The following is a 12,147-nucleotide window of genomic DNA, read 5'->3' as shown; positions in this document are numbered from 1 at the left end:
TCTGGCCTCTAGTCAATTTCTGTTGATCTGCGGTGGAGGGTGGGGGTGGGGTGGAAGGCCAAGAACCCTGGTCGGTATCACAACCACCACAACAAAAGCCAGCCTGATGATAACTCGTTATGTTTGTGATCTGTGTCTCAAATGTACTACTTGGACTCAACCTACTGGACCTACTGGGTCAATAAAGTCCTTAAAAGCCACACACACACAAAAAGAGCTATTGCTCTCCTACTTCACTGCTCTCCTGTTTAACACCTTTGTATTCTCATTCCGTCTTGTTCCTGGTGCCATCTCTATTTCTAATGCCACTACTGTCTAGTTTGTGGAAGGAGAAAATTAAAGAAAATGATGATAGACTTTGGCTTAAAGGTCTTTACCATTGGTAGAGCCAGGATTAGCACAGGTAATTTAGTACTTGCTGTAATGAATATACGAAAGGGCTAAAAGAGCTGTTGGCAATTTTGGATTGGGTTATCACAGAAGGGATGATCTGTTTTGATCTGCTTGGCTAGTCACTAAGCATTGACTGTAGTGAAATTATCACTTAAACTTTCTTCATTTGAGGAAGATGAAATTCTCTGAAAGGCACAGCTCTTCAAAGCGCCACTCTTGAGTCCTAGATTAAATTATTCATCAGGTGATTCACAAAATTATTCTGTGTGTATTATGTGAAAACCAGTGTTGCTATTGTTAATCTTGGCTGAAGACTTCAACTCTTGTGTTTTTCTAGTGGCCTTTTATTTGACTAGAGGCAAGATTCACATGGCAGTCATAGCATTCTTAGCACAAATATTAATTTTTCTATTTTTTGCATATTTTATTTTTTAAATTAATTTTTATTGGAATATAGTTGATTTACAATGTTGTGTTAGTTTCTGCTGTACAGCAGAGTGAATCAGTTATTATACATACATCCACTCTTTTTTAGGTTCTATTCCTATGTAGGTCATTACAGAGTATTGAGTAGAGTTCCCTGTACTATACAGTATTTTTTGTATATTTTATATCAGGGAGTGTTTAAAGACTTGGATCATTCTTATAAATCCTGGATATAGAAAGGAGATTATGAGAATTTGAAAGTGAAAAGTATTGGCTGTATGAGGAATGGATGCTAGGTAGGTCAGTTTTCTGGATAAGGTATATGTGGGTTATGTGTGCTGGAATTTGCTATAAGTAATCCATCTTCCACCCTGGCTAGAGTATTCTTCTGTTTAGCCACCTACTGCACAAAATCCTGCTCTGGTCCGTGATTTTCTGGATTAGAAGTCACTTCCTAATCAGGCTTTGGGCCGTCCAAAGACTTTGAGAGAAACCTTGCAGTTATTTTCTCTTTGCAAAAATAAAACTAGGAGGAAGAGATCCTTGTGTTCAGCTTGTACTATTAGAAATGAACCTAATGGTACATATATACGATGGAATATTACTCAGCCATAAAAAGGAGCGAAATCTGGTCATTTGTAGAGATGTGGCTGGACCTAGAGTCTTTCATACAGAGTGAAGTAAGTCAGAAAGAGAAAAACAAATATCGTATATTAACGCATATATGTGGAATCTAGAAAAATGGTAATATGAACCTCTTTGCAGGGCAGGAAGAGAAACGCAGACGTGGAGAATGGACGTGTGGACACAGGGGTGAAGGGTAGGGTGGGATGAATTGGGAGATTAGGTTTCACATAAATACACTACCATCTGTAAAATAGATAGCAGGTGGGAACTTGCTATAAAGCACAAGGAGCTCAGCTTGGTGCCCTGTGATGACCTAGACGGGTGGGATGGTTGGGCGAGGGGAGTCTGAGAGGGAGGGGATATATGTATACATACAGCTGATTCACTTCATTGTACAGCAGAAACTAACACAACATTGTGAAGCAATTATACTCCAGTAAAAAAAATGGGCAAGGTGAATTAAAACATTCCTAACTACATGGATCCTGTAATGTAGAGAATTATCTGTGGATTTTAGATTGTTAGTTTGGGCTTTGAGGCACAGTTGTCTAAATATATTCAGTTTAAAAATAAAAAGTTCAGTCTTTTGGAAAATTATAGCATTGTTGTACATCTAACTTGATTTATGGAGACTGAAATTTTCATTGTCTAGAAAATAAAAGTCATTATTCTTTTTTTAGGCTTTGATAGGCCTTTCTGATATATCTTTAGGGGATATAATTTTTCTTTGAGGCCATAGTGATATTTTTTCCCCCAGATTTATCTTGAAGAGTGTACATACTATGCTTTTGTTTGTTGGGTTTTTTTAAAATTGAAGTATAGTTGATTTACAATGTTGTGTTAATTTCTGCTGTACAGCAAAGTAATTCAGGTATACATAGATGTATACATTTTTAAATATTATTTTCCATTATGGTTTATCACAGGAGAGGCCATAATGGTTAAATCAAGTTTTACAGATAAAGTTTCAGTTTTAAATTCCTTAAAATACGTTCAGATATTTTTCTCAGCAGTTCTCAACAAACTTTTAAATCATCAGGTTTCGAAGCAACCAAGTAAGTTCAAACCTGTTCATTGATTTAGTGGGCATTTACCAAGTACCTATCTGAATATAGCTCCTTAAGAAGTCTTTAAATCAAAAGATACTTGGGCCTGTCAAGAACAACATATGTAAGATTTAGCCTTTGTTCCTAACTTCTTATTAATGTAATCTGAAATTTTATTATTGAGAACCAAGAGCTTCAAGTAATAACGTGTGAAATGCTCAGCGTTATACTTGGCATTCAGTTAAGTGTGAGTTCCCTTCTCCATAAATTGTTTTTTAGTATAGCACTTCCTTTTTTTTTTTTTTTAAATTAAAGTGTTGTTGATTTATAATGTTGTGTTAATTTCTGCTGTACCGCAAAGTGATTCATTTATACATATATATATTCTTTTTTTATATTCTTTTCCATTATGGTTTATCACAGGATATTGAAGGTAGTTCCTGTGCTATACAGTAGGACCTTGTTGTTTATCCATTCTATTGATATATATAATAGATTGTATCTGCTAACCCCGAATTCCCACTCCATCTCTCCACAACCCCTTCTCCCCCTTGACAACCACAAGTCTGTTCTCTCTGTGTGTCTATTTCTGTTTTGTAGGTAAGTTCATTTGTGTCATATTTTAGATTCCACATATAAGTGATATCATATGGTATTTTTTTCTCTCTGACTTACTTCGCTTAGTATGATAATCTCTAGTTCCATCCATGTTGCTGCAAATGGCATTATTTCATTCTTTTTTATGTCTGAGTAGTATTCCATTGCATATATGTACCATATCGTCTTTATCCTTTCATTTGTCAATGGACATTTAGGTTGTTTCCAAGACTTGGCTATTGTGAATAGTGCTGCCATGCACATAGAGGTGCACGTATCTTTTTGAATTATAGTTTTGTCCAGATACATGCCCAGGAGCAAAATTGCTGAATCATATGGCAACTCTATTTTTAGTTTTTTGAGGAACCTCTATACTGTTCTCCATAGTGGCTGCACCAATTTACATTCACACCAGCAGTGTAGAAGGGTTCCCTTTTCTCCACACCCTCTCCAGCACTTGTTATTTGTAGACTTTTAATGATGGCTATTCTGACCAGTGTGAGGTGGTGCCTCATTGTAGTTTTGATTTGCATTTCTCTAATAATTAGCGATGATGAGCGTTTTTTCATAGCACTTTCTTCTTGATAAATTGATCAGCTGTTGTTCACTCTTTGTTACTACTAAAGTGACTACTTTCCTAGTTTTAAGATGAAAGAAAATGACTGAATACAGCAACAGTGTGACATTTTTCATCCCCAAGTAGCTGAATACAGCAACATGTTTGATACCTTTCATACCATTGATCTTTAGGGTAGTTTGGTAGATCTGAATGACTAGGCCTGGTATTCCCTTTGTTCCTGCGGCTCTATTTACTTCCTCTGCCAAATTCTGTCCTAGGAGGACAACATTCATGAATCGCATTTTTGTGTCATTCTTTGACCAAAGATAATAAGGAGAGTTACTTTGTGATACACGTGGAAATCTACTGTAATATGAAAAATTGAAATTTGAGATAAAATAACAAATGAATAGAATATGAGAATTTCTTTTAATCTCTAGTTTTAATTGACAGACAGTTTCCCCCTGCTTTGGGTAAAATGACGTCTGGTATGGCTTCTTTCTTTTTTTGTTTTGTATACCACATTCATCTAAAATATATTTATTGAGTTTCTATTATTTCCATGGCATATGGTTTCACAGGGCTGTTTCTTCTTGTCTCCTTCCATTCAGCCGATGTTGATACATCAGAGTGATACCTACGAGCATGGTATTCAAAACTGTAATTTTACTTCTCTCCTTTCTCATCCATGGCCTATAGCAGCTACCAAGCTATGCAGTATTTGGTCAGTGTACCTCTACTTTTATTTAAGGACACATGGAATAGCTGTGACAGCTAGGCAGAATGTTTGAATCAGGGTATATTTACAGTTCATTATTTGGCATATGAAAAGGAGTGAGGCTGGCATCAGGAAATCAGATTGAGTGTACAGAGGTTCAGATGACTGTTGGGTCTGTTAAAGATGATTTATCTTGGATATTTGTCTCTTGAGTTATTTGTAATTTTATGCAATTTTATAAAACTGGCTGCAGGAAAGTTCTTTAAAGGTTATCTTAAATGACTTTAAATTTAAAAAGATTTTACAGTTTTTTATTAAGTTAATTTTCAAAAGATCTAAAAGCAAATTTCTATTTAGTTTTGTTACCTTTGTTAATAGCTTCTGAAATCACTAGAGCGAAGTAAGTTCTATTCGTTTTATAAGTTAAATAGGATACGATACTTCCCATTCTTTTATTTTTAAAAGAATGTTTATGTTTGTGTTTTCTGTAGGGTGACAATGGCTTCAGCTTTTCGCCTTTCTTTGAAACCAAAGGTCAGTGACAACATGACTCATTTAATGGTGGATTTTTCTCAGGAAAGACAGATATTGCAAACTTTGAAGTTTTTGCCAGGTAAGTTAGTACATATATTACATATAAAGTTATTTATAAAACCTTTTTTTTCCTTCAAGATTTTTCTGTAATGAACATTAGAATGTAAATATTAAGGAAGTATAGTGTGATTTTTTTTTTCTTCATTCAGCTAAGGAATAACTAAATTTGCTAGTCTTTATTTTTAGAGAATTATTTTACTGATAGTAAAGATTCCATTTTAAGAATCCCAGAAAGGGATACCTTTTGTTGCTGGTTTGGCAGAGAGAAGCAGTATGCCATGGTGGTTCACAGTGAGTCGTGGGGCCAGACTTCTGGATTTGCATCCTGGCTACCACTTACTTGCTGTGCAGCCTTAACAAGTTATTTAACTCTCCCTCATTTCCTTCATCTTTACAATGTGATGTTATCCTTCTGGGGTTTTTATAAGGATTAAATGAATTGAGACCTCTAAAGCACTTGAAATAGTACCTGGCACATAGTTAACACGCAGTGAATGTTAACGGTTATTATTACCATTATTGTGGTGGTTGCTGGTTCAGATGGAATTTTACTTCCAGTAATAATGTGTTAGCATTGGTTTAGTAGAGTATTAGTATGAGGGTATTCCAGCAGTCAGAACCATTTGAAATTGAGTCCCAAGTTATTGTCCACAGGTGTGAAAGAGCCAGGTAAAGACCTTTCGGTCATTATTCTCTTTTTACTAACATCAAGTAATGTGGTTAGGTTGATAGCTAAAACAATTTGGACATGGTGATTTGGGGGATCAGGAAACCTCTTGAAAGCGAAGTGTTTTACTTACAGGCTTATGGTTTTTGGAGGTTAGCTGTTTTTGAGTAGAGAATGTTGATCATATGAAACCATTCTTTTCTTCTCTGAAGATTTGGTCCAGGAATTTAGAATATGATTGGAAAGACAAAGTTAGTAGTCATGAAACTATAATGGAACTAGTAATGGTAGTACAAGTGAAGTATTAACTTGTGTGGTATAGATCAGAAGTTCTAGAGGAGTTTAGAGAAGGAAAAGATGAGAGAAGGAATCATAGTTGTAGAGGAAGGAAGTATACATACTTGTCAGTGGATACCTACCTGTAAATTGGCCTTTCAGAATTCCTAACCATTATATTTTCTTTCACACTACTACTCAATTCAGAAGGAGAGTCAGGAGTGGTAGATTGTGAATATACACATGAGTAGTAGTAGTTTGATTTAAAAAAAAAAAAAACTACTAAAAAAGTAGTCCTCTCACCATTACTTTCCTTCTCTTGGATTTTCAGTGATGGCTTAACAAACCACGGCCATGTCTGCCGTACAGTCAAGTAGATTGCATGCACAGTTAGGATTTCCTCTTTTGCAAACTGTTAAGACAGTCTGAAGGAATGAGGTATAATGAAAAGCAAGAAATCCTTTTGTGGAGGAGTTTCATCCTGAAGGAAGGTATAATAGGTTGTTAAAATTTATGAAAGGTGAATTCATATTACTAATTTTTTGTATTCTGCTATAGCATAAAAATTTCCTATAAGATCCAATCAGATTAACTTAACAATGAATACCTTCATCCCTTAATAATTCCTTCTGTAAACACTGCAAAAATCAACTCTATACTGAATTATGTATAGTAATGAGTTTTGGACTTATCTGAGTCTGAAAATTGTAAGTGATGATGATGGATGATAATAATTACAGTCATTTTCTTCTGCTCTAAGCCATTATTTATACATTGAAACTTAGAGTTTATATCCTTTCTGAGCCTTTGCAGCCAAGAAGAGAAACATGTTTGTGGCAGTGTTGATGTCAATTGTCCTTTTACATTCACATGCAGAGAAAAACATTAGCAGAATTCTTACACCAATGTCCACACAATTTAACTGTTGCTTTATGGAAGTTGCTGTGAATTGCTTTCCATTCTCATTTCTAAAGAGAGTTCTGCCTTTCCTAATATTTTTATATTACAAGTTTGCGAACATTCATCTTCCCCTGAACTTTTATTCCACATTTGTTGAAACTCTTCTCTTACTTCTGTTTAGAATATTGGGTGAACTTCCTACATATCAGATCCAAGTCACTCTTAATTTGACCTACCACTCTTTTTTTTAAATTTAATTTTTATTTTATATTGGGGTATGGTTGATTTACAATGTTGTGTTAGTTTCAGGTGTAAAGCAAAGTGATTCAGTTATCCATACGCATATATCCATTTTTTCAGATTCTTTCCCCATATAGGTTATTATAGAATATTTGACATACCACTCTTAAATTATCTAAATTTTCTTTTTCCCTCCCAAGTTTGCTTTCTTCTGGGGCCATTATTCACAAGAAAGAAGAATCTTCTTGCCAGTACATTCTTACTGGAATGGTAGCTGAATTTGGGAGATAGGTAGTGGGGAGTTAGCTGGACCCACTTACAAATTAAGTGATTCTCCCTGTATACAAGCCTCTTGAGACATTCAGTACAGGTTTTAACTCAGCAAAACTATAAAATTACTACATGCCATAGGCTGTTACATTTCCTCACATGTAGGCACTGCACAGCATATTAAATTTATGAATGCCTCTATCTCTTCCCATAGCAATGAATAATAGTAGTCTGTATTGCTTATGTTCCGGTAACAAGAGACTAACATCTGTAATGTATTCTAGGGACGAAACCCCTACAGACAGATGAAGGAAATGAATCATAATGAGAAATGATAAATATTTCTTTGTCTGTTGTCTTACTGATAAGATATATCAGATTCCAAGTATTTATTGTACAATTACTTACATGCAGTAGTTCAACTTTGAAGACTATAGCTAATGGAGATCAATTGTCCCACCTCTCTCCTTTCCTCCCTTTCTTACTAGTTAGGCTTGAAGATTTAAAATGTATATCAAATTCCTTTCATCTTGGTCTTGATTATTGTATCTAAGATATTTGGTTTACTTTGTTATTTGTTAGGTCTCACATTGCTTTGAATTTTCATGTGTAGAATTCCTTTGTTGTTATTGTTATAGTTTTTTACAAAATTAATACTTTGTTTTTTAGAACAAGTTTAGGTTTATGGAAAATTGAACAGGTAATACAGAGAGTTACCATATATTTCCCCTCCTCCCCCACATACAGTTTCCGCGGTTATTAATGTCTTGCATTAGTGTAGTACTTTTGTAGTAATTGATAAATTATTATTAGCTAAAGTCCACAGTTTACATTAGGGTTCACTCTGTGTTATACAGTTCTATGACTTTTGATAAATGTATCATGTCATGTATCCACCACTACCGTATCATACAGAATAGTTTCACTGCCCTAAAATTCCCTTGTACTCTGCCTGTTCATCCCTTGTATCCTGCAGCCTTGCTATAAGCTTGTTAGTTCCAGGAGTTTTTCTGTTGATCCTTTGAGATTTTCTACATAGACAATCATGTCATCAGTAAACCAAGACAGTTTTATTTCTTCCTTCCTAATTTGTATATGTTTTACTTCTTTTCCTTGTCTTATAGCATTTAGCTAGAACTTCCAGTACAGTGTTGAGTAGGAGTGGAGAGAGGGGATGTCATTGCCTTAGGAGAAAAGTATCTACTTTCTCAACATTAATGTTAACTGTAGGTTTTTTTGTAGATGTTCTTTATCAAGTAAAGTTCCCTAGTTTACTGAGAGCTTTTGTCATGAGTGAATGTTGGATTTTGTAAAATATTTTTTTCTTCATCTATTGATATGATCATGGAATTTTTCTTCCGATCATCTGATTTTTCTTCTACTGATGTGATAGTTTACATTAACTAGTTTAGAATGTTGAACCAACCTTACATACTTGGAGTAAATCTTTTAAAACTTTTTTTTAGCAACAAAAGGTTTAAATACAGTACTTGCAGTTTCACACATTTCAGACACATCTGTATCACTGGAGGACAGTGGATTCTCCAGTTAGCCTGCTATTTAAATGGAACATCTGTTAATGTCGAGGAGCTATGGAAAACCTCTTTCATGGAGAAGAAATTGATTAATGTTCATTCATGTTAATTGTGATTCATTTACCTCAGTTTGTTTTAATGAATCATAGAACTCTTTGGAGAAACATTTAAAAATTCTTAAATATTTTGTGGGATTGCGGAGTTCATTTTTGTTCAGTGTTGAGAAATTACAGTTATTTTATAAACTAGGTTTTTTAAATACATTGAAAATACCTTGAATTATTTTAATCTTTGGATTCAAAGCAAGTTATTTTATTTTGTCAATAGTGATTTAGTTTATATTCTCCAGCTGTTTGAAATAGCAGATTAAAAACGTGTTGAGCAGTAACAAATCATTCTTGATTCTTTATTCTTAGCATGTTTGAATTGCTTTTTGCTAACTAGGGTTTTAATATACTTTGAATAAGTCTATGAAAAACTTTGAAATATGAATTTTAAAACAGAGCTATGAAAAATGGTTATTTTGCATTTATAAGGTATCCCTTCTCTTAGCCTGATTCAATTGAACAGTTTAAAAGCGACATGAAAAGCGTAATTTGAACGACAAACGTAAATACTGGATTAGTACTATAGTGAGAAACGAGCTTTTTTTTTTTTCCTTCAGTCCCCAAAGCTCCAGAGATAGATCCAGTAGAGTGTTTGGTGGCTGACAATTCTGTAACAGTAGCTTGGAGAATGCCAGAAGAAGATAATAAGATTGATCATTTTATACTGGAATATAGGAAAACTAATTTTGATGGACTTCCACGTGTAAAGGATGAGCGATGCTGGGAGATAATTGATAATATTAAGGGTACTGAATATACACTATCAGGTAAGATGACTGCATTTCATGAATCTCATTCTCGGAAGATAGATGTAATTGTGAAAAATATTTTGAATGACATTAAAAGATGAAGTTATTAAGTTTCTTTAGCCAAGCTGACTTTTTGTATATTTATCATGGAAATGAATTTCTCTTAAAATATCAAGAAAACCTTCATTTTAAGTACTTCTGGATATTTGCAATCTGGTAAAACAGTGTATTTAAAACAAACATGAAGGGATGTTCTGGAAACTGTATTTCAGAGTGACATTTAATTTTTACGTTGGTTTTCTAACAATAAAAAAAAGCTGTCAATTTTCTAGATGTATACACTACCCCGCATTTCAGTGATACTGTAAAGACTTGCCTTTACCCTTTTTTGATAACCTTCACGATAATACTTAAAGTTAAGCTATGACTTGGTATTAGAAATTTGTGTGTTGGCCTTTTGATAGTCTTTAAAAACCTATCTCCATGTATAGGGGACTTTGGGTATCTGAAATGGCCAAATGTTGCCTGAGTTGTTCAATATGTGTTTTATGTGAGCAGTAACATTACTAACGTTACCATTACTGAGCACTTAACCATTTGTCAGGAGCTGGGCTGAAGTGTATTACACAGTACATCTCATTTAATCAGTACAATACATCTCATTTAGTCTTTACGGTGAAGAGGTTGGTTTTCTCTTTTCTATTTTAACAGATACAAAACTGTGGCTCCGTCAAGTTGTTGAAGGTCCCATAGCTAGTAATTTTTGGATTGAGATTTTAATCTAGACCTGACTGACTTCAAAGTTTTGCTATTAATCCTTATGCTTCACTTTCTCTTTAAATTCATTTTTCACGTATGAAACAATGTGTCATAAATATAAAAATTCTATAGTGTCTACTTTCCAGAAATTGAATATGTTATTTTAAACTGTAGTGTCTCTCCATGAATGAAACCTTACTTATAATGAGGCTTGAGAGTATCTTTTTATTGCTAGGTTTAAAAAGCCCAGTGATAAACTGTATAATTTATTTTGAAGAAAATAATAGATAAATCATGATTTCTCTTACTTCAGGCATTATCACCCTTTTTAACATAAATTTGTACCCTTCCTGAGTAAAAAGATAGTTCCAGGGAGGGAAAAATGTCTGTTTGAAGGTTCATACTCATACTTTTGGAGTAGATTCCTTTACTTTTCATATCTGAAAGCCATTTTTCATTTTTTCAGGCCTAAAGTTTGATTCAAAGTATATGAATTTCAGAGTGCGGGCTTGTAACAAGGCTGTGGCTGGAGAGTATTCTGATCCAGTGACTCTAGAGACCAAAGGTAAGATCAGTAGCTACTTGTACAGCATGAAACAGAACTTGACATCAGTAATTATTCCAGACTTCGTGACAGGAAACATTTCATGTATAGTTGCCTTCCTTCCCCACCTTGATCCCCCTGCCTTCCCCCCACCCACCCTGCAAAGGAATTCTCAACAGGAGGAATTTTAAGATGGGAAAATTAGGACTACAGTAGTGGTTTTCATTAGTTTTTCTTTTACCGTGGTTTCAGATGGGTAAAATAGACTGATGATGGTGTTATGTTCTCTCATGCATACTTACTTTACAAATTTCAGTCTAGTATAAATACATTCGCATGACTGAAGTTTGCCCAGAGTTTTCCCAGAGAATGGATTATGACTCAATAATGGGGAAGTACGTATTCAGTTTAGTTCAGGTTCTTTTTGTTTTCTAAAATCTTATTGTAGAAATTAACATTTATATATTTTATTAATGTTTACAAAGCTCACAAGTCTTCATTTGATCATTGAAACCATCTTGAGAGATCAGTAGAATAGATATTATTGATATCCATTTTTCAGGTGAAGAAAGTGAAGTTAAAGTCTGTTCCTAGAACTAGCTTGGAAAGTTGTGAATAAGAATCGATTTACAAGTTCTGTGCCAGCCCTTATTGTGGGCCTGGAATGTAAGTGCTTCTAGTCTCTGAGAACAGTTTGGATTTACTGTAGAATAACATATTTAAACACAGAAGATTTTTCAGGTATTTACCAATTTGAAGGCCACAGTGCTAGAGGTCTTTCCAGTTGTGAGGTGATAATTGACTCAGTTTACTTCCAGAATCAGATTCTACACATTGTTGTTAGATAGTTGGGCCTTAGAGTGTTCCACTGACCTCTGGTTCATACAGCATTTAAATAGGGTTTGAATGCCAGAAGTTTGATATGATTTGGAGGCTGATATAAAAATACCATATTAGAATAAAGCAAGATATGAGGTTCATAAGTTATTGACAAGACAAACTCATAAGAATATGTTTGCATCAGAAAGATTAAAAGAAACAAAACTAAGTCAAAGTAATTTGGATTAGCAAATGTTTTTATTTGAGAACTACAGATAACTTAGCCAAGAAATGCAATTACTCAGAATTACTTGTTAACAA

General features: G+C 34.2%; 1 protein-coding gene across 3 annotated transcripts in view; it reads left to right on the top strand.

Moving 5' to 3' along the window:
* Nucleotides 1-12,147, top strand: part of FSD1L (fibronectin type III and SPRY domain containing 1 like) — a 64,798-nt gene that overhangs the window by 31,671 nt on the left and 20,980 nt on the right. For 2 of the 3 annotated variants that reach the window (XM_068552434.1, XM_068552433.1), the window contains exons 6-8: nt 4,858-4,979; nt 9,513-9,722; nt 10,930-11,028. In XM_068552434.1, the coding sequence (XP_068408535.1) occupies nt 4,858-4,979; nt 9,513-9,722; nt 10,930-11,028 (431 nt within the window). The remainder of the gene's footprint in view (nt 1-4,857; nt 4,980-9,512; nt 9,723-10,929; nt 11,029-12,147) is intronic. The other variant, XM_068552435.1, reaches the window with a different exon arrangement.

Source organism: Eschrichtius robustus, chromosome 10, assembly GCF_028021215.1.
Source record: "Eschrichtius robustus isolate mEscRob2 chromosome 10, mEscRob2.pri, whole genome shotgun sequence".
Lineage (NCBI taxonomy): Eukaryota > Metazoa > Chordata > Mammalia > Artiodactyla > Eschrichtiidae > Eschrichtius > Eschrichtius robustus.
The sequence above is the reverse complement of the archived record's forward strand: the minus strand, read 5'-3'. Positions and strand labels throughout refer to the sequence as shown.